This window comes from Pempheris klunzingeri, chromosome 7 (assembly GCF_042242105.1).
Source record: "Pempheris klunzingeri isolate RE-2024b chromosome 7, fPemKlu1.hap1, whole genome shotgun sequence".
NCBI classification, from domain to species: domain Eukaryota; kingdom Metazoa; phylum Chordata; class Actinopteri; order Acropomatiformes; family Pempheridae; genus Pempheris; species Pempheris klunzingeri.
In genome coordinates this window covers 11,754,715-11,776,749 of record NC_092018.1, presented here as the reverse complement: position 1 = coordinate 11,776,749, position 22,035 = coordinate 11,754,715, and the positions used below count along the sequence as shown (strand labels likewise).

The 22,035-nt window shown below is 39.9% G+C and overlaps 1 protein-coding gene across 1 annotated transcript; it reads right to left on the bottom strand.

Annotated features, from left to right (window-relative positions):
* Positions 1 to 3,500: 3,500 nt before the first annotated feature.
* Positions 3,501 to 21,521, bottom strand: tars1 (threonyl-tRNA synthetase 1). Its single transcript, XM_070834216.1, has 19 exons — positions 21,371 to 21,521; positions 20,725 to 20,802; positions 20,220 to 20,410; positions 19,259 to 19,382; positions 17,307 to 17,431; positions 16,505 to 16,622; positions 16,350 to 16,414; positions 15,665 to 15,743; positions 15,346 to 15,492; positions 13,028 to 13,126; positions 11,721 to 11,887; positions 10,607 to 10,769; positions 8,618 to 8,755; positions 6,110 to 6,187; positions 5,934 to 6,034; positions 5,542 to 5,646; positions 5,267 to 5,339; positions 4,258 to 4,372; positions 3,501 to 4,144 (listed from the first exon to the last, which is right to left on the bottom strand). The coding sequence occupies exons 1-19, from the start codon at positions 21,428 to 21,430 to the stop codon at positions 3,996 to 3,998; spliced, it is 2,175 nt and encodes a 724-aa protein (XP_070690317.1). The 5' UTR covers positions 21,431 to 21,521; the 3' UTR covers positions 3,501 to 3,995.
* Positions 21,522 to 22,035: the final 514 nt, after the last annotated feature.

Below are 22,035 nucleotides of genomic sequence, written 5' to 3'. Positions count from 1 at the left end.
CTTTTTGGAGACATCTTGTAGCTTCCAATGACATTATTAATTAACTTGAGAAATTGTGTATTTTTTAAAAACAGGATAGTCAAAAAGTTCTTACATAAATAAGGGACACAGAGCATAAAATGGCTGGTATGAAAACAGGATACTCCCTAAATCTTCATGGACTAGCCTGATTTTTCCATCATAAAAAAAGAGAGAGCTCTCTTATAAGCTTTTCACACCGTGACTTATCGCAGCTTCATCTAAGTAAAGACCTGCACCAGTGGGACCTTTTGCAACACATGAATCGATACCTTAAAATGCATGTGTGGCGAGGGAACGAAACGTTTGCTCAGTTCACTGGAGCGTTGTGACCCTTCATGGCCAAGTTGTTAGTGAAGCATACAGGAAGGATCCATCGGGGCAGGAGGGAGCGAGGATTCACAGGGAGGCTGAGAGTCAGCAGCCGAGCCGAATCCCCAGAGATTTCTGGCTGTCTCGCTCTGCCTGTTGACACTCTCTTACTCCATTGACTTTTTCATTAACCCCTTATCAAAATGTTTTTCTCTCCCACACTCCACTGACATCAGACCAAACCCCCCCCCACCCCCCCACCCCCCCACCCCTACCCCCATGAGATACTGGTTCAGCTCTTCCACCTTGTGGTCAGATTTGATATGAGGGTGTCCTTCCACCAAAATGGAGATCAGTTAGATTTTGCCATCTGATTTTGTTGTTCTGGTAGTTTAATCTTTACCCTCCGATTTCATTAGACAAGTAAATATTGAAAATGTACAATTGTGATGATAATGAGTAAGTGAGGAGTATGAGGGCCAGGCCAGGTCATTTTTTGTCCGTTTTTTTCTTTTTTTCTTTTTTTACAAAGCCAAAACTCTGACATCCAACAAAATAATGAAAGAAGAACTTTAAGTAAGTCTCTTTAACTATGTCACAGAAATTATAGACCAAACCTGTGAACATATTCACAACATATTTTATTTGGAGCTGAAAAGTTCAAACTGGCCAAAATAACTAATGACTCCTCACTTATTTTAATTACTTGCTACTTGTAGAGGAGCCAGAATCAATGTTTTCATTGGCCTGCAATCAGAGTTAGGCGGTCACGGGCTCTTCTGCAAGTGTGACAACATCTTACAACTCTAGCCTTAGTGCTTATATTCCTACTTAAATTAATGGGAAAAGTTTGCATTATATATTTATAATATATTTCCAAATAAAATAGGGAAAAGTTTCCAATATCTATAGCCAGTATCAGGGCAGGAGATTGCAAATATTTTACCTGTAAAGTTTCATGAATAATGAACCTTTGTAGGCAGAGAAAATATAACAGGTAAAGCCGCAACATAAACCTTGTAGTGTCTTTTCACCAAGTTCACATACAGCTCTCTCTGTCTGTTCCAGCTGTTTGTCTGTTTTGTAGCATGATTACACAGATGTAGCACCCACTAGTGGTTTGAATAATAATGAGACTGAAGTGCATAGAAAGTGTATTTTCACACATTTGCAGCAGAAGTAGAGAGGTGATAGAGTGCAAACTGAGAATTGCAGTGAAAGTGCATAACTTGTGATTTTTTTCTTCATGTTTCATCCCACTAGTTGCATGTAATTAGAGGCATTTTTCTCTTATTAAAAAAAAAAAGGATTAAACAGACTCCTCACTGCTTTAAATATAGAAAGCAGAGTAGACGATAAGAGTATTAAAAGGATTTTGCATATTGCTCACGCTTTACTGTGATGGTGCAGACAGCAAAAGAAAATGGTCTTCAAGTTCAGTCAGCATGTAATAATGAGGCATCAGGTGTTTATCCTCCAGCTCATTACTGATTTCTGTTCTAGGTGACGATGAAGATGAAGTGGAGGAAGGTGATAAGGATCCACACTTACTTCTGTGACACTCATCTCTCCAACTCCCATCCAAACCTTCACTACTCTCTTGGGGAGAATGTAATGTTTCCAGTCTCCAACTATCTGACAGAGATGACCGAGAAATGATATTGACAAGAAAATGACGGTTGGAAACATATTGCTTAATTTAAGCATTGGATATTTTAGACCATAGGTTATTATCAAAACTAACTGCATATGACTTAAGTCCTGCAGCAATCAATTGGATGAAAGCCTATTTATCCAATAGTCTGTTTTTTAATGGTACTTTTTCATTCCGTAAATGCTTGCAGAGCGGAGTGCCCCAGGGGGGCTGCCTTGGGCCGCTACTCTTTTTAGTATTTGATGACATGCCTTGTGTTTTGGATAAGTGCAGTGCTACACCTATACTAATGTAACTGGCTCAAGGAATACTCTTCAGTCTGAATTGCAACTATCACTTTACTGGATATATGTGAAAATAAACTTGTTTTGACTGTAGCTAAAGCCAAAAGTATAATGTTCACAGCCAGACATGTCCCTAATAATGATAATCAGGGGTGCCTGTCACTCAAAGGCTTGGATACTGAACATGTTCAAGAGGCAAATTTGTTTAGTGTCACACAGTTATCATATGAGATATGCTGAAAATGGGTAGAAACATCGTGCACTGAAAGATGTTTGTCTTTTTTTTTTACCCTGCCTCTTGAGTGCTGGTGACACAGACGCTAGTTTTATCTCACCTTGATTACTGTTCAGCAATCTGGTTGAGTGCAGCCAAAAAAGATCTGTTTCAACTCCCAATAGCTCAGAATAAAGCTGTGAGACTCTCACTGCCCCGTCTGTTAGGTGTGAGGCAGAGTGCAGGGAGGCTGCATGCCAGTCTCTCACAGCTCTGAGTGGAGAACAGGCTGGCATGCAATCTAATGAGATTCTTGAGGAGTATCTGTTATAAGAAACAACAAAATCATCACAGTGCAGATCTGCTGTCACTACAATGTAATAATAAAGCAAGTTTTAAAAGACTACTCAAAAAAAACGACATCAACAATAGCTAATTAACTGAGTTTAACAACTAAGATGGAAAGCAATTTGTCATGTTATGATAGTTTAGTTTATTACTTGTCTCGAACATGATCTTATTGATGCCATGATCTTACATGAGACATTTTACATGCGTCATGTCTATTTTTTGTTGTGTGTGGATGTAGGAAGGGTAGCAGCTATCCCATAATAATAACTTTTTAATAATAATGAATCTTAGTGGCAGCTAATGAGGATCCAAATTAAGAATATTAAGATATTTCAGCTTTGGCCTTATTATGCAGGATGTTTAACTTCTGAGTTGAGTTGTCTTGAAAAATACTATATTTGAAAAGTAATGTAGACTGTTAGTAGAACTTAGACTAAAGCGAGTGACAAGTACAGGAAAGCAGATGTTCCCTCAATGCATGGTTCTCAGTATTTGTGTAATTAGTGCTGTGATTACTTCATGCTTCTGATGCTCTCGTCAACAGGCTCTTTTTCTCCACATTCTGACAGACGACTGATGGACAGACTGGTTTGCAGCAGCATAATTAAGAAGATAATTCTGAAGAAAGAAAAGGTGAAGGTAAATCTAAAAAAGGGGAGAACACAGATCAAGAATAGATTGTTTAATTATCAAAATTGTAACTCATGTACATCTCCCTGATGAAAGAATGATTGATACAAACTCTTAAGACAGTGTCAGACCATTTCCCTTCTGTTGTAATCAGGTCATATATATATATATATGGAAAAGCTTTTGAGGAAAGTCTTGTGGTATATTGCATTAATGGTACAGAGGTGTTTTGTAAAGCTGTTCAAAGACCCAATTACATCAGAGTGTCACTAGTTTTATTTCTGTATGAGCAGAAGGGATAACGACATTTATACCATTAGAGTTGATGACAGAAAACATACCGTAAAGAGGCGATGCAGGAAAAGCTGTATAATCTGAAAAATGTGATTTCAGTGGGAGAAAAGCAGAGCCTAGGCACAAGTAGTTTTATCCTTTATCAAAAACTGAGTTCAACCACATGGCCCTTGAAAGTTACCACCCTTGAGGTACTGTTGAGAGAAGGACGAGCTGATGGCAGCAAGTTAGAGAAAGCTTAGAAGTCCTCTTCTGCATTTCGACTCTTGCTGGTCTTGAGCAGTTTCAGACGCTTGATGCACTCCTCCACACTGTGCTCGCCGTGGACTTTGTTATCCCGGGTGCGTACGTTCACAGTGTTACTCGTCTTCTCTTTCTCTCCCACCACTTTTCCCAGGCAAGGGAAACATGCAAAGAGAACAAGAGAAATCAATATCTAGATAGACATAAAGATAGAGATGAAACGACAGACAGGAGTGAAAGAGTGCCTTGCCACTGACCCAGGATGAAGTTGTACTGGGCCAACTGTGCATTTCTGATCTTCTTGTTGAGTGTGCAGCCGGGGTCGAGATCCACGTCAGCCATGAAGCCGCTGTTGTGGAATTCCTCCTTGACCTGACAGATTAATTAAGAGAAACAAACAACAGTTAATAGTTTTGGAGACGTTGTTAGTTTGGTTGCTAAAATTGAATCCTCATTTAAGCCAAACACAGCTGTGGACATGCTGTCTTTTCAATATCAGGACTGCATGGTTGTCCATTTTGGTAATGATGTGTTCAACACAAGCAATGATCAGTTTTATTACAACATGGGTTTCATTCTAGTAGCTCTGGCCATCCGTTCTATTAGTTGTAATGACATTGTACTCCCAGTGTACTAAAAATAGGTTCAAAGTGGCAACAAATTCAAGCAGTAAAGACAATAAGACCTGGTTGTGAGCAAACCAACTGGTTAGTCCAATGTGTTTAGAACAGAAAACAAAGGAGACTGAGAAAAATGATTACCCAAACTATTGAAAAACTGTGATGGAGTTTTAGAACAGATAAACTTCCTGATTTCATTTGCTGTACGTGTGTGCAATGTATGGAGTCGTGGCTGATCTGGCTAAACTGAGAACTTCACTACAACCTGTATTGTACTGACTGTGTGACCGCTTGTGTCATTTCCTCTATTGGACCCATGTTTAGCAATGCAACCACAACTAATAGAATCAATGGCCTGAGCTATGAAAAATAAAAGCAAAGTTGTATGAAACTAAACTACTTTTTCCATAAGTCTTTACAGAGAGGCTGTGATGTATTTTATGTGGTTATTATGAAGTTCAATACTTTATGGCCAAACATCACAATACTGAAACAGCATAGGATTCTAACCTGTGTGCGCATCAGTAAAAAAAAAAAAAACACAGAGAGCTTACTGCTGAATCAAAATGCCTGATAGCTTCAGGGTACTGTTTGTGCTGTCTTTGAAGTGAAAATATGGACTGAAGTAGCTGTGGTCAGTGGTTACCTTCTGAGCGTAATCCTCACAGGTCGGTCCCACTGGCACGACCATCACCTGATGGGGAGAGAGCCACAGTGGCCTGAAACAGAACAGGACACATTTGCATTTAACTGGTTGGGCAGGAAAGGTACATTCTCCAAGGTAAGGTGAGGTAAGGTAATATTTACACCTCCAGAGTTATATTTTTGTTCAAAACAGAACAGTGCTCAAGAAGAAATGCAATAAAACAATGCGTGTCAGCACCTACATAACAAATCTTTTAAAATGGATTGTTTACAAACCATTTGCCTCCATAGTTTTCAGTGAGGATAGCGATCATCCTCTCTACTGATCCCAGGATAGCTCTATGGATGATCACTGGTCTCTTCTTGTCGTCACCGTCATGGCTACAAAATCATTTGAAAACATGTGTTAGGAACTCACAAAGAGACGGCTCACTTTAACAGCAAACTATTAAACAAAGATCTACATCCTCTGGGGCAGCTGTAAAAATCTTGGTACTCCTCCATAACATTATATCACAGTTTCATTTAAGCCAAAACTTCTATCTTTTGATTATGTTAAGTGTAGTATAATATATTTGATTCTATAATACACATGAGAATTTGCAGCAAGGAAAAAAAAAACGCAATACTTTAACTTTATGGGAATAAAAAAGCAGAAGGAGAGTTACCTGACAAAGGTGAGATTGAAGCGGATTGGGAGCTGGAAATCAAGCTGAATTGTGGCACACTGATGGTACCGACCGATGGCATCCTTGATTTGAATGTCAATCTGTAAAGAAAAGGGAACGTGATCCTCCTGCTGTTTCACAATTAGACTATATCATTACTGCAGCGCATGACTTACTTTTGGTCCATAAAAAGCTCCATCACCGGGGTTGAGAACCCATTTCTCCCCAAAGTCATTCAAGCTGTTCTCCAGTTGCTGTAAAAACAAACAATTACTGCTTTGTTACACTATCAGTAGGTGACCAACATGCAGGTAAACAGCGGTGTTGAGCCAAGCTGTATATTTAGACTCGACATTTTCTTCATCTGGAACTAATCACTGAACTGAGAAATGTTAAAGTCTCAATAATATTTTATGGTTGCTTGTGGCAGTGAAGGAGGTGGGGGAAGCATGCAGTTTCTGTTTCAGATCTTTTTCAGTCACTAAGCCAAGTTTACAAGTCAGTTTGTTTGTGTATGTAATTTTCCACCTTTGTGCATGCAAACATTAATCATAAAACGGCAGTGGTGAATATAGGAAATATTTTACACAGAGGAAATTGTCCTTATAATTCAGCCAAACAGCTATTACAATTTTTGAAACTCCATATATTAGACTGGTATATTAGACACTGTTCTACTCTGTCCATCAGCATACTATAAAATGTTACATATCTATATAGTTACTGTGATCACAAGATTGATTGGTAATAAAATAATATGCTAAAACCTTCCAACCATCATCAGTAATCCATCCAGCAGCTAAAAGATGCACTTGAGAATGAAGTTAAACTGAGGCACAGAGGAGAGAACAATGACACCACTCCCTGTAACCCAGGGAGGTAAAATAAAGAGCCACGTATTATATAGGAAAATAGGGCCACTTATGAGGAAGAAGTACTTGAATCTCCATTATATTCGGCTTACATTTTACCTTACTTATTCAGCTGCCATCTATTTAAGTACAAATGTGGATACAATCCCCTGCGGGAAACTATGATTTGTTGGAGTCCAAGAGTAAAATCTTTGTTGTGGGCTGTGGATGAGAAAAATGCAGCATTTTCTGTTGACAAAACGGAGAATTCATTTGGAAACTCAAAGCAGCCTACAGTAGATTAAGATGTCACCCTGACACAAATCCTAAATAAAAAAAAACAAATGAGACAATCGATAAAAATATAACCATCAATAAATGGGGAGATGAGACGTGGTTGGAAACAGCGAGGCATAAAACTATTATCGTATTCTGCAAGACCGGAGTTTCCAGCAGTATAAAAAACACTTAACAGAGGAAAACAAAACAATCGAACATCTTTGTGGCACAGATCGAGTGTTGTTCATGCACTGCTGATAGAATATGTCACTTGTGAAATAAAGCATACCTGTAACTATCAGATCAAGGGGATAATAAATGTCATGTCAAAGAAAAATCTCACCCTACTCTAACAGTCGATGCATGTTATGTCTGTCAAGAGACACATTTTCATCCATTCAAAGCCTGCCAGTAAAGGCTTGCCACAGTAATAAATAATTTGTATGTGCTGTGTGACAACTGCCTTTGACTAACCATTTGTCAAATTACTGGTGGGTGGTGCAAGAGATCATGAGTGTCAACTGGGCCCAGTGTCCCCAGTTTGAGGCCCTGGCTGCTACTAACAGTCTCTCTCCCTCTCCCCTCTCTCCCCTCCCCCTCTCTCCCCTCCCTCTCTCTCCCCCCCTCTCTCCCTCTCCCCCCCCCCCCCCCCCTCTGAAAACCGTGCATCTCCCACTTTGTCGTGGCCTTACGAGCCAGGTTGTGACAGCTTCATATAAAGATGGGCGACAAATTAAAGAAAAACCTTCCAGGTGATTTTCTTTTTTTCTTACCCCTGCAGTGAGGGGATGTGGTGGTGCTGTTGTGCTGTGGGGGGCATTTTGTTGACATGTTTTTGGGTCCACTTGTCCCGTTAGAGGGAAGGGTCACATTAACCTATGATGAAACATTTACATCTTCTAAGATGATGATGAGGGGTCACTCCCTGTTTATGCTATGGACAGACATATTAGACGGCAGCACTAAGACACACTATATTGATTTTTCCTTCAATTTGTCACCTGTCTGTACTTGTGCTGCTGATGAAACAATACAGCATATTTGCGGCACCTTTATCCAGCAACTGTTATTCAATGTTGATTTCACAGATTCATGTGTTCAACTTCAAGCTATCCACAGTGGGTTTTATCCCATGCTGAAAGCACTGAGCAATTAAGACTCATCACCACTCATTTTAACTCGCTCACTCTCGTTATTACTTTGTTCAAGCTAAGTTTTAAACATTACCTGCTGTCTCTCAGAGCAACTTAGAGCTGAGCCCAAGATGAAAAATATAGAGCTGCTCCACAGAGAGTGAATTTGATTTGACAGCAAAGGCAGGCAGTTATAGCCCTGATGTAGGTTCTCTGGAGACACACGAGCATTTCCTGCTTCACAACTGAATAGCAGTTCTACAGAATAAAATCCATTCATTAGAATATAAATGTTCCGTCTATAAATCACAGTCTTCCCTTTGCAGTCTGTGAAGTGGCTCCCGACTTTCCATCTTGTTATCACAGATCAGCATCTTAATTCTCTAGTGAGACCTTGCGACAGAAGAGGCCTTCTGATTACCTTTTCTGCTTGGTCCCAGATGTCCGGGTCCCCCAAGAACTTCTCTGGTCTTGTGGACAGGTTGAGTTTGAAAGTGAAGCCAAACACTTCATAAACAGTTCGCAGGAAGTCCAGGCAGCCCTTGATCTCCTGCTCAATCTGGGGGTCAAACACAATATGACAGAATTTACATCATCCATCTGGACGTTTAATTTAGTTTAATTTAGTGTAATGTTTCATTTCTGGTGTAATGTAACAATGTCAAATTTCATCATCTTTCTCTCTGGTGTTAACAAGGAATTAAATTAGATGATGTTATCACAGGAATATGAGGATGGACTGCTCAGGTTATTGGTGATAAGATATCATGATTGAATATTTCCAGTAGCTACAGCTGTGAAATGTATTACTGTGGTGCTTCTTCATTTTTTGAATGAAGATCTGCCACTACATGTGACCCTTCAAGTTTTAAACAAGCAGCTTGGATGTGAAAAAACATGCTATTCAACGGGATATAAAACACTGAGTCAGGTTCCGTATGTCTTTTTAAATAAAAAAAAAAGGTCTAAGTATTTTCAAGGTACCTAAACCAAAAATTTCCAAACTCTAAATTGTTACTATAAGTGCAATTGCTGAAATAAAGGAATAAAGGTATTTGTCATGTGTTTATTTTACAAACAGTTTATACGAACTTTAATTGTATGTTTGAATTAAGATTTAATGCTTATATAATCTTTTTGAACCTTAAATCACGTAAAAAAAAAAAAACAAAAAACAACAGCCAGCCTTAAATTATTCTAAAAAGTTCACGTTCGCATTTAACTGAACATATATAGAAATTGCTGTACTGGCTAACAACAACATCAGCTCACATTAGAGGTGAAAAGTCCCATTCTTAAGTCTTAAATGTGAGCTTTCATCAGCAGACACTGATTACACACTTAATGGCAAGTATGAAATAAGAACATATCATCTCCTCTGCAGTCTGCATAACTATGTTTAAATTTGCCAAGTCACAACAGACATCAACAGAACAAGCAGTACTTTCCGCAAAATTAAACGTGAAATAATTTGTGTACTAAGGGCAATCAAATAATTAACCATCCAATCCACTGCCATTACCGATGAAGGGAAAACAAAATCAGTGGGATCCTGGCTGCCATTTGCTCTGTTACTACATTTAAACAAACCAATTAAGAAATCTCTTTGGACTTCCAAAATCCTGTTTGTGTGCATCGATATTGGCAGTGCTCCCCTTTGGTGAAGGGACTTCAGATGCAAGTTGCCAAACCATGTTGCCGAAGCCTGCGGAGTCCTCTCACTTTACAGACTTCACTGACATTACCTGAATTTATTCAATGAACTGTGCCAGCCAGACTTTGATGTACTGAGAGCCTTCGGAAGTGGGCTTCTTTCAAACTGATTTAATAGCAAGTGGGAACATTTATCAAATGTATTGCCAGGAAAATGCAACGGTGGTGTGAATTAAATGTCTTATAGAGTACTGCATCAATTCCGCACTACGCTCCTACAACACTGACTCGTAATGGACAGTTCTTAAGTATTAAAATCACTGCAGCAGAACCAGATAGTCTCTTTTATTCCATGGATTTTTCGTTCCAGTTAAACCCTAGCTCCTACATTACCCACTATGCAACTCAACTACCAACAGTTCAGTGTTATGGGTGTGCCGTGCTAGTAGCAGCTAATGTAGCCTCGAGCTGCTAGCCTAAAGCAGAGGTAAGGAGTGCACTAGGAGGAGCAGCGTGGTAAAATAACCCTTTTTAACTTGACATGCCCAGATTATTTTCCATTTTAAATCCTGTAGTCTCCAGCTGGTGCTGCTTCAAGTGACGTCACCTGAGCCAATTTAGACTTCACACTACTCTCTCTGGGCCACAAAGGCTTTCTACAACTTTTCAAATATACAGATTTTTACAAACTTTGATGTGTAAATTTGTGTGGCTGTCCTTTAACCAATTTACTTCAATGCACCACTCCGGGCCTCACCTGGTCCATGGAGCAGAAGATATGAGCGTCATCCTGCTGGAAGCGGCGGACACGGGTGAGTCCTGTCAGGGCTCCGGACAGCTCGTTCCTATGCAGGACGCCAAAGTCAGCCATGCGAAGGGGCAGCTCTCTCCAGGAGCGCGGCCGATGATCAAACATCAGACTGGAGCCAAACAGAAAGGCAGGCAGGCAGAGTGTGAAAAACACACAAATTACGACAGCCAACTTCAACCTAGATTTCTCACTATCACTGAAAATTGCTCTAATGCTTCAATACTACCATGAAAGACAATCAATATTTGATTTAACTGACATCCAACACTTTGACAAAACGTGTTTGCAAGCTCGATTTCCATTTCAGTGTGATCTCCAGAGGGGCTGCCCATGTGGACAGCACAAAGATTGGAACAGTTAAAAAGGAGATAAAATTATTTGAATACAAAGAGCTGCAGTCTGGCTCTTTACACTGCAATGCAGCATCCAGCAGTAAATTCAACTGGGTCATGCAACAACTGAATACGTGGCAAGAGCATCAGCCCATTTCAATTTGAAGGATAACTTCTTCTATCTTTACATGTTTTGGGTTTGAAATGACTGTTAAGTGCAAAAGGTTTTGGAACTTGTCCAGAAGATCACCTAAAACAGCAGCTGCACAACAGGCTACAATGGCTGCAATGTAATAGTTTGTGGGGAGCCAACACTTCGAGCTTCCCAGAGTCAGACCTCTTAGGCAAACTCTGACAAAGTTATTCAACTGTGGTGAAACATTGGTTCATGGTTGTCTCTATTTGCCACGGTACAGTGGTAGAATCTTTTTTGTTAGATACTAAACCACAAATTGTACCGAGGTTGAACATTTTGTGTTGCGACAGCCTTATGCCGAATTCTTTTAATGCTTAACACGTTTAATGCAGAAGAAGAACTAACAGTCCTGCCTCCAACGAGTGCAAACTGATTAGAGACCGAGACAGACTAAAAATATCTATTTCACACTTGTGCAAGACTTGATACACAGTGTGAAGTGCGTGTGCTTTTCTTTACACTTTGTTTAATAGTTCCTAGTTCCTTGTTTACTTTCAAACAACTCTGAGTTGTGAGGAAAAGGAGGCCTCACCAGTGTCCCGGGCAGTTCATGGGTTTGAGGGCGAAGGTCTCCTTCTCTGCCTCGAAGGAGAACATGTTCTCGCTGTAGTGCTGCCAGTGGCCCGAGGTCTGCCATAGCTTGCTGTTGTAGATGTTGGGTGTCACCACCTCCTGGAAACCTCTCTTCCTGTACTCACTCTGCCAAAGAGAAAACAAGGATTTATCACAATGAAGATAATAATAAAAACTGTACTAAGTCAATGCCACCTCAAACTATACTACTACTCTGTACATCAGAATTACACAACAACTGTTTAACACTGTTTCTGTCAACACCTGGAGACTCACTGATAAGTGCATATTCTTTAAATCTCTGCAAGCACAGGCTGTGATTTTGAAAAAGCAAACTACCACTAAAAATGTTCATGCCATTTATGTTTATTCACATCCCAGATTGTTTGAACATTATGAAGGGGATTTGGGGTAAACTAAAAGTTGCATTGCACCGTGGATTGGCCTGTTTTGTCCAATAACTGGTTTTAAAATTCAAGAGAAAGCCAATAGCGATAATAGAATAAAACAGGGTAATTTATATTAAATCCTGACAGTCCTACACCCTACAAATATTTAGACTTCCTAGGTGTTTTGCTTATTCTACGAGCAGAGCTGTTTTATAAACAAATCTCATTACTCAAAATCTCCTCAGTCAGAAATCTATTCTACCTCATTAAACTGAAATTGCTTCCAATGTGCGCCACATTTTTGACTGCACTGACTGAAAACTAAGAAAGTGAAACGTTTTAAATAAGATTGATTTTGTGGCTCTTTGAATAGAGCAGGTGCAGTAAAGCTTTCTTTAATGCTGCCAGTCACGCCGGTTTTGAACGTCTCAATTTATTCCAAATAACTGGCTACCAACAACAAGCTATTTTGAGATTCATGAATAAAAGGTTGTGTTCAAAGGTAGATCTGACACTGAGTAAGGTTCTTCTATTACTTGGCCTAAAATGAGAAATGTCATATTGAGTGAGCATAAATTAGATGCGTGAACATCTACAGCATTATTGTTGTGAGAAGAGAGGGTACGGATACTCTTTATATAATATGATGCTTGAAGTGATTTTAAAACACAGCAATACATCTTGTGAATATAAAAAGCCATTATTATTGCACAAGCAAACTAAAGGTCCAAGTCTGTTCTTGCCCTCTGCCTTCTCCCCAGGTGTCTCCCTGCACATTTAAAGTTTCTGTCTTGTACCCTCTGTCTTTTTTTATGTCTTAAAGTTTAGATTGAGATCACAGCAATTATCCACCGTGGGTCTGACAGCTTAGACTTACTCTGATGAACTCAATCAGAGTGTTGTAGATGAAGGCTCCCTTAGGCAGGAAGAAGCAGCTCCCAGGACTCAGGTCATGGAAGAAGAACAGGTCCTGCTCCTGAATTAAAAAAACATTTTTAAAAATGTGTTAGTGTGATGGAAAATCAGGAAAGGGCCACCACTCCGGCCCACTTTTAATTTGAAACAATGCAACAGCTCATCACGTATTCATTCTAGGGTTTGCCTGACAATATACTCCACAAGTGTTAATGTACTGAATGAATGTTACAACAGCACACATAGGACTGTCGCAGTGACGTAAGGAGGATCAATAACGAGGTATGCCGTAATGACCATTTTAGCTACTTTTTTTTTTCTTGCAAATTACTTAATTTATCCTGACTTTAGCTGTATATAAAGCTTTATTGTTAGCCATTATTAGGTGTTGCAGAGGGTTATGACTTGCTAATAACATGGAGGCTCGTGAGTAGGTCATCACGGTTGCAGAGACACAACTGAGCACATAGTTGACGCTGAAATAACGAGCAAGTGAACACGACTGCGGAGACAATCACACTCAGAGCCTTTCACTTAATGGGACCTCAGTAAAATGTTTTGCAATGTTGCTTTCTGAATGACAAAGATGACTCAGTTTTACATAGACAGGCCTTGACCAGCATTTTCTTGTTGTAAGTAGGTGCTCCTCAGTCCTCACCCATGATGTTACCATTACTGTGGGTTCTGTTTTTGCACTGTGGCGATCCTGGCTCACGAGTTACACGATCACTTATATCTACCTGAAGTGCATATCACCCTGCCAGGTGCAACTGTCAAGCCTCTGTAGCCGAACGCCAGCCCTCACTGCAGGGCTGGGTGAGCGCGCACATCAGTAGCACCAGTCATATACAGCATTTGGAAATAAACATGAATATTTTGTGGTTGTGGCGATTGCTTGACATCCACTGTGGTTGACTTGTCAATAGTGTGTTATTGCGTTATTGCAATATTGCTATTATGGTGACAGCCCTACACACACACACACACACACACACACACACACACACACCCTCAACTGCCAAAACAATGAAGTTACAGATTATCTTATGGCAATTAAGTAGCCTTGCAGCTTAAGACCGCTGTTTCTTAGACTGTGAAGTACAAGCATTTGAATGCTGTTAAAAAAACACAAACCACAACCCTTGTGGTAGGGTAGAGCTTCATTACCAGAAAATTTAACTGTACTGCTGCATGCACCAGTGGAACTTTATTTTCACTCAGTTCTGAAATGGCTTTGAGAGACAACTTAAATCACAAACACTTTGTGCCTACACTTTGTTACTGGGAGCATCTTAGAGCTTAACAAATCACACTTTCCTGTGGAATAAATTAACATTTCATAAGATAAAAAATAGAATCAAAGCTAAACGTGCACAACACACCAAGTAAGAAAAATAAACTATATAAAGTGTAGCAGCAAAAATCAATTCCAAGTGTATGGATCACCTGCTGTGAAACATTTGTTAGTGTGTGTTAACATTACAGATTTTCTGCATACCAACTGAGTGCTCTCGGTTCCCATGGCAACGTGGTTACACTACTGTAACTGCACTGCACATTGACATTACCAACATATGGCTCAATAAGTTTGCAGGCATAATGTGTTCTCTCAGTGGAGAATCTACATCGATCACAGAGAATATCATCAGAGAAAAGAGGACGGCGCTTTTTACAGCTGATTTGAGCCAGAGCTCTGAACATAACCTCCTGCAGACCAGGTTAAGAAGTGACATTTATGATACTGTAACCTCAGGCTCAGCATACCTTCCAAAATCACTAATCTCGTTTCGGAGTACACGCCTCAGGATTTTTACTGGATAAAACCTCAGCTGGACCTCGTTCTCTCTGGTCTTGTCTGGTTGTTTGTTGGTTTTCGGGCATTTCCCTGTAAATTCCTCCGCTTTTACCGGACTGGACTTTAGACACTTTGTTTTTAGCTTCGGAGGCTACTGCAACAGGGCTAGCATCCGTCGTGAGTATAAACATCAGGTCCCCACACTCACCTCTTCACCCAGATGCGACTGTCTCCTTGTCACTGGCCTCAGCTCTAAGCTGCTTACAGCCTGTCAATAAAATCTGAGCCATTTCGTGCCATCTGAGCGGCTCTTCTGATCGGCCTTTATTGAGGCCACAGATCAAACTAGAATAAAGGTCTGCCGATAATGATCTGTGGCTGATTGAGCAGAGCACCCTTACCGTAAATAACCTTCCTTGAAAAAGAATAAAACCCGTGGGAGACTCTTTTGCTGACCGACAGCTTCTTCACATTTCAGTTCATACCCGGCCCAGTTTGCGGTGATCTCTGTTCTTGGCTTCCTCCTGAAACTTCTCCCACTCTTTGAGCATTTTGGGGTCAGGGAAGGAAATTCCGTAGATCCTCTGGAGGGTTTCCATGTCCGCCTTTCCCTCCCAGTATGTAGACGAATTCTAGCACACCACAAAAAAAAGCTAGCTTTCATCATTCTATTGGGTCCGTCAGGTCCCTTGAGAATAGAACTTAAAAAGGTAACACTGTTCTACAAAAAATGGGACAAATGTGCTTACTGCCAGACAGTCAGGGAGCAATAAATTATGCACTGTTGGAAACAGAAAGGCTCACCTTGTGAATCTTGAGGGCTTTGACTTTCCCAGTGTGTCTCACATGGGGCCCACGACACAAATCAATTAAGGGACCACACCTGAAACGCAAAATGTTTGAGTGTTTTTTTCCCCTCCAAAATGCTCTACAGGATAATGCCAAACATATTCCATGGTTTTGTCACCTATCAAATTCAATAAAAAGACCAAACCCAAGGATGCATTAGTCCATCTCTCAATACCCTACGACTTCCCAAGCCTGTCTGACACCCAAGCCCCAAAGCTCAATGATAATCTCCACTGAAGACAAAAAGCTTTAAAAACAGGTCTCAAATATATAATTTCATTCTTAAAAAAGGGCAAGATAATTTAAAAATTATTTTCAGCTGGGCACTGTAGCAAACTAAGGATTGAATCAGCCTATGTCCACTGTAATTAATGAGAGGCCTATGGCACCGAAGAATAAGCTATATCGTTGGGTCTCTCTCTAATTAAAGAGTTTGGTCTAGACCTGCTCTTTATGTAAAGCGTCTTGAGATAACGCTGTTGTGAATTGGCGCTATATAAATAAAGATTGATTGATTGATTGATTGATTGATTGACTATATTAGGATTTGGCAACACAGAAAATAATTGTCAGTTTTTGTCTTCTGATCTGTTGAAACTACAAAAATATAGAATATTACCAGAATTATATTTGGACTCACCTGTAAACTGTGGTGGTGGGAGTGGTAACCTTCTCATTCAGAATACGGCACTTAAACGTATTGTACTGTCAAGAAGAAAAGGTGGTTGGTTTTCTGTTACTTGTGATTTTTTTTTCCTTTTCTTTTTTTGCATATGGGTCTGTGTTTTCAGATACCTTGAACATTTCCAACAGAGTTTCCTTCTTTATCTCAAGCCTCTCAAATGGCTGCTTTTCTTTGATAATTTTCTTGCACAAGTTCTCCAGACACGGGAAGTCATTGCTCGATACGCCCCTGTCCACAACATCAAAAGATAAACACAACAAGAACATCCATGGCAATGGCTCTTACGTAGCCCTACATTAATATGCAAACTGCCTGTAATGCTAAATTTAGTCTGTGAGTCTTTTGCAATGTGGCCAGAGCTTTTGTTTGGCAATAGTTAAGTCCTTGGCTTCAGGGCTAGAACAATGTCAAAATATCCTTGCAAAAAACAGTCTCTGAGAATTCTATTAGCATAAAATGACTTCATTAACAGGGTTGTAGAATTAATTAGACAGCACTCCTCATGCTCTCCTGCTGCCTGAAGCAGGGAGAACACAGGGTCTGTTTCAGGGAAAGGTCAAGTGAAAAGTTGTTTACGAGGAGGAAGCGTTAAATTTTCTGAGGGTGTCTCAACACACTTTCAAAGCGTCAGTGAAGTAATCTCTGGTCCAGTGTTTTGAATAGATTTGCTTTTAGGCTTTCAATGCTGAGGGCAGATATAGAAAGATGTCATTTCAAATTCACACCCAAGAAAAATCCAGCTTGACAGCATTAGTGTCATTACAATCCACCTGTTTTGTGTTTGCCATCGGTCTTAGACAGTGAACCAGACTGACAGCTGCTAAGCCTTGAAGTACACACGAAAATAACAGAGTGTTGACTGATACAACTAATTATACAGACAAATCTGAAGCCAAAGTCTGTGTGACTCACTCATTGTTCTCCAGGAACATGTCGTAGTAGAAGCCATTCTCGATGGGGGGACCATAGCAGAGGCATCCTCCATACACCTTCTCCATGGCTTCACCCAAGATATGAGCGCTAGAGTGCCAGTAAACCTTAACAAAACACACGTACACAAACACACAAATCCTGATTAGCAAAACAACAGTACAGTCTATGTCCTTGTGTTCATTAAGGAGAAGTATGGCTATGCTAGAAGAATCTAGATTGTTGACCTTGTGAATTATGCCAAAATATGAAGAGTTCTAATCGTCAGAGATTTTAATATCCATCATGGCTGGTGTCCCAACCAGCTGTTGGTTGAAGACTTTCTAAATCGGACTTGGGCATACGATACTGTCCCTCCATTTAAAATCAAACCCTACCTAAACCTGACTGAATGACGCCACTGTGCTGTAAGATGATAATGCAGGAGGGCTGAATGCGAGTGGAAAAAAGACAAGCTGCATGTATTTATTGACATTTTAAAGGGCAGATGGAATAGATATCAGAAAAAAAAATGTCAAAGTTGAAAATATTTACTTGATATAATCTTTTAATAATTGTCACAATCCTTGTGATCTTTTTAGTACTATGAACTATTCTTAAAACCCCCTATCTGCTTGTCTTCATGTTTCATCAGAAACCACATAAACTGTAAACATGCAATAGTGCAACCATAAAAAAAACAATCCTGACACTTTAGTCCTCTCCTTAAGGTCCATTCTTAGAAAATATGGCACCCGGTTCAAATGTTATGCAGATGACACTCAAATTTACCTGCCTTTGAAAAAGAAATATGCAAACTCTGCTCCCCATCACCTATCGCATTCAATATAAAGTCCTGCTTCACACATACAAAGCCATCCATAATCTCGCCCCTCCATACCTCTCTGACCTCATTCACGTTTCTGCACCTATCCGCACCCTCCGATCCTCTTCCTCTGTCCATCTCTCTGTTCCCTCTGCTCGCCTTGTCACCATGGGGGGCAGAGCATTCAGCTGCTCGGCTCCCCAGTTATGGAACTCACTCCCCCCTGACCTCCGCAACACCGACTCCTTACTACTCTTCAAATCCAGACTCAAAACCCATCTTTTCACACTTTCCTACTCTCTCTGATTCATTTTGCACTGCTACTGTATTTTATTGCTTGTTTTATACCTGTTTTACACCTGTTTTATTTATTATACTGTATGCTTTGTATTCTGTACGGCGACCTTGTGAGCCTTGAAAGGCGCCCTAAAAATAAATTATTATTATTATTATTAAAACCACTGCTGGACTGTCTCTGGGACATCGAAGCTTGGATATGCCTTATGTAAAACTGAGGTCCTGATATTTGGACCCGGCAGTGCCTGTTATGCCATTAAAATGGACCTGTGTTACCTGGAAACATATGTAAAAACCACTGTAAACTCTTAGAGTAAACTCTAAACTCTTCTTCGAGTAAAATATTCAGTATGGATTTTATTTTATTTTATTGTATGGACAATGAATCTAAAATTGGACACAAGTAGACACAAGTTTTATTATGCTCTTAGAGACCAGTTTGGTCCATTCCACAGTGCATGATTGCAGCAGTGTTTAAATTGTCACGTCCCTCCTTAATGTCTTTGTGGCTGGATGATTAGTGAATCACAGCGTTTTGAGGATTACTATTGATTGTAAACCTCTCATTCATCACTTCAATCTTGCATGCTCATGTTAGCCTGTCCTAACTACATATCAATAAAGTTGAAGAAACTCTTGTTTGTGTGTGTATAATCTTTATCACTATTATTGTTATATTATATTAGGACACCACTTTATGGTGCTCAACAATGAGCAAGCTGTGCATGCAGAAGATGATGTTTAAGGTAACTTAAAACTAGACATTCTCCCCACCTTATCCAAATTTAGTGGGGAAAAAAAAAACCGAATATAAGCACTGTGTTGGACTTACAGCTTGAGCCTCCTCATCATCAAACTTGAGCAACTGAAGGCTGCAGTCATCCTCCAAAGGTCTGTCCAGGTCCCACACACCCTTGTTCACTTTAGCAATCACTGTGTTGTCAGCGAGGCCTTGACTGAATGGAAAACATGAAAATAGTCCACATTAAATAAATTAATAAATGTAGAAAAAAACTGGCAAGACCAACTTAAACAGATATGCTTGGACAAAAAAAGGTCAAATATAACATCTTCTGCAACATCCCCTACGACTAAAATATTAAAACAGGTCTGAGGGATATTCAAATATAAATAAATATCCCAATTACCATAAGATATTCCAATACTGACTATTTAATTGTTGTTTGCAGTTATACAAGCCAACAAGATGTGGGCATAACTGCATGATAATGACGAGTCAATCTTGCCATGTTCTCACACCATTAAAACTACAGAGGTGGAGCTGGAGTTGGTGATTATAAGTCATGCGCAGCAATGTTGGAATCCATGCGTACAATAACAGTAAGAGAACCACTGACATTTTACAAAGCTTTAGATCGTGTTTACTGTGGAGACCTTTGGTTATGAACATTTAATCTCTGGTAACACACTTCTGGCATCTATTGTGTACAGGGCCATGCTGGTAGGGAGATCATACTCAGACTACACAAAGGCAAACTTCCCTCTACTTTTTTAACACTGATTAGGTTTTTTGTCAGAGCATTTTCTTGTCTTCAGTGGACGGTCTAAGGTTGGCAGGTGTCATTTCCAATGACTGTTTTCACTATGTGGGTGTTGTGAGGCATTTTTAAAATTCTAACAATGATGAAAGGCTGTACAAATGAACTTGACAGCTGGTCTTTGGAAATTACATTGTAGCACCCTTGAAGTGTTCTTTCTTTTCCTGTGCTTGATGAAAGTGGTGTATCACATTTAATAAGTAAAATTGAACACAATCCCATCATTACACTGACCTGATTCCACAGGCCACCTGGTATGGTGTGGTCTTCCACGACTCAGCATCCACCACCTTTCCATCAGGTAGGGTCACCTTGATGGCTCGGCTATTTTTCTCAGCCCTCTCTGCCATCAGTGCATCATGCTCAGCTTTTAGCTTCTTGTACAAAGACAGACGCTCTTCGATGTACTGAGGGGGTATTGACAGCTGAACAGCAACAGAAGATATTAGTAAATGGGGGGATTGTTTGATAATGCTGTTTCTATGTATACTTGCTCTCAGGTATGTGTCTGTACAAAAGGTTTATGTTTGATTATACTAGAATAAGCTCAAAAAGCTATTTTTAGCTTGTTGGTGGCTACTTTCAGATGCTTGAGCGTACAATGACATCGGTCTACACAAATACTCGGTAAACACCAAGATTCAAGTAAAACAAGATATTATTATGATGTCTAATAAGACATTATCATCATGTGTAATGATAGCGTCTCCATACTTTGATGCTTAATTTAGCAACTCACCTCAGCCCTGCCTCCGGAGTCCCCAGCAGCATTTTTACCCTTCTTCTTTCCTCCATCTTTACCACTTTCAGTTCCCCCCTGACAAAAATCACATCGTGATATTAATTAACTTTTATCATGCAGGAAGTGGAATTATAACAAATTTGGTATAAAGATGGTTAACTTTTTATGAAACCAGTTTTAAGAGTGAGCTTTAGATTTAAGAAAAATCCGCTTGGGTGCATGCCGATTTGAAAGCTGAATAAAAATGATTAATGCAAATTCCTACTTATTGGTCTACCAAGTGTAAATGCACCGAAAAGCAAAGATTGCCAGAATCTTCAATGGAGTTTGGCGTAAGGCGCTCTCCATAGACCAACGAGCTATAAATACGTGTAAAGGCTTGGTTAGCCAAGCCAAACTAGCTGACTGGGCTCGCGTAATTGCAGTGTGGCACAGATTAAAACCTAAATTAAACTAATGCATCTGTTTCCTTTAGAGGAACATTTTAGATAAAGCCATTATAACGTAAAAGCTAGCCGTAACAGTAGCACCACATTGTTAGTGGCTAAATGACAGCATGAAGCATGAATCTGACTCCAGGCTATGCTACATGCTAATGGCTAATATAACTTAAATGTAGCCTGTAACGAGATTTATAGATTACCTTTTTTCCACCGTTGACCTCTAACTCGCTCATTTTCTCTACCACAGTCTGGTCAGCCATAACAAGAGAAAAGCTACCCCACTTTTAGAGATAACTTTCACAAGTCTGGGAAGTATACACAGTGAGCAGTAAGGGTACCGGGTGAGGGCTGATGACGTTACCCGGATATTGCGATTCTGATGCAATATTACGTCCATGCGTAGTAGGCGGTGCAGGGTAAGATCAGTACCTCCTAAACCTTTTAAATAATTTATTAAAGCAGTGTTCTTAAGTAATTGAGACCAGTGCATGCTTGTGTGAACATTGTGTGGCCTGCCAACAATAGTCTTTTGTGCATGTAACCAGCACCATCTCAAAATGCTTTCCCATGTCTTGGCTTATGCAAAATAAAACCAAATCAAAACTGCTGTAGTTGGTGAATGCTGCGCTCATTTAACTACTTTCTATACTGTTGGTTAAATCTGCAGCAGTGCATCATATTCTATAAGATCGCTGTATGTTTGTAGCTGTCCTATGAGAAGCATGTAGGATATCTTTGTGAAGGCAACTTGATCATGAGCTTAGGAAAAAAGCCTATTTTCAGTTTTGTGACAATGCGTCTTCCAGTTAAATCCAAGTTCATCCGAGGGTTTATGTTCTTCATTTTTCTTAGAGAGTAGGAGAAT

Excerpts from the sequence above, each read along its gene's own strand:
- tars1 (XM_070834216.1), bottom strand. The coding sequence starts at position 21,430 with ATGGCTGACCAGACTGTGGTAGAGAAAATGAGCGAGTTAGAGGTCAAC. Across the intron at positions 20,803-21,370 it reads AGGTCAACGGTGGAAAAAAG|GGGGGAACTGAAAGTGGTAA; the intron begins GTAATCTATAAA and ends GATTTTTGTCAG. Across the intron at positions 4,145-4,257 it reads CCAGTACAACTTCATCCTGG|TGGTGGGAGAGAAAGAGAAG; the intron begins GTCAGTGGCAAG and ends GCCTGGGAAAAG.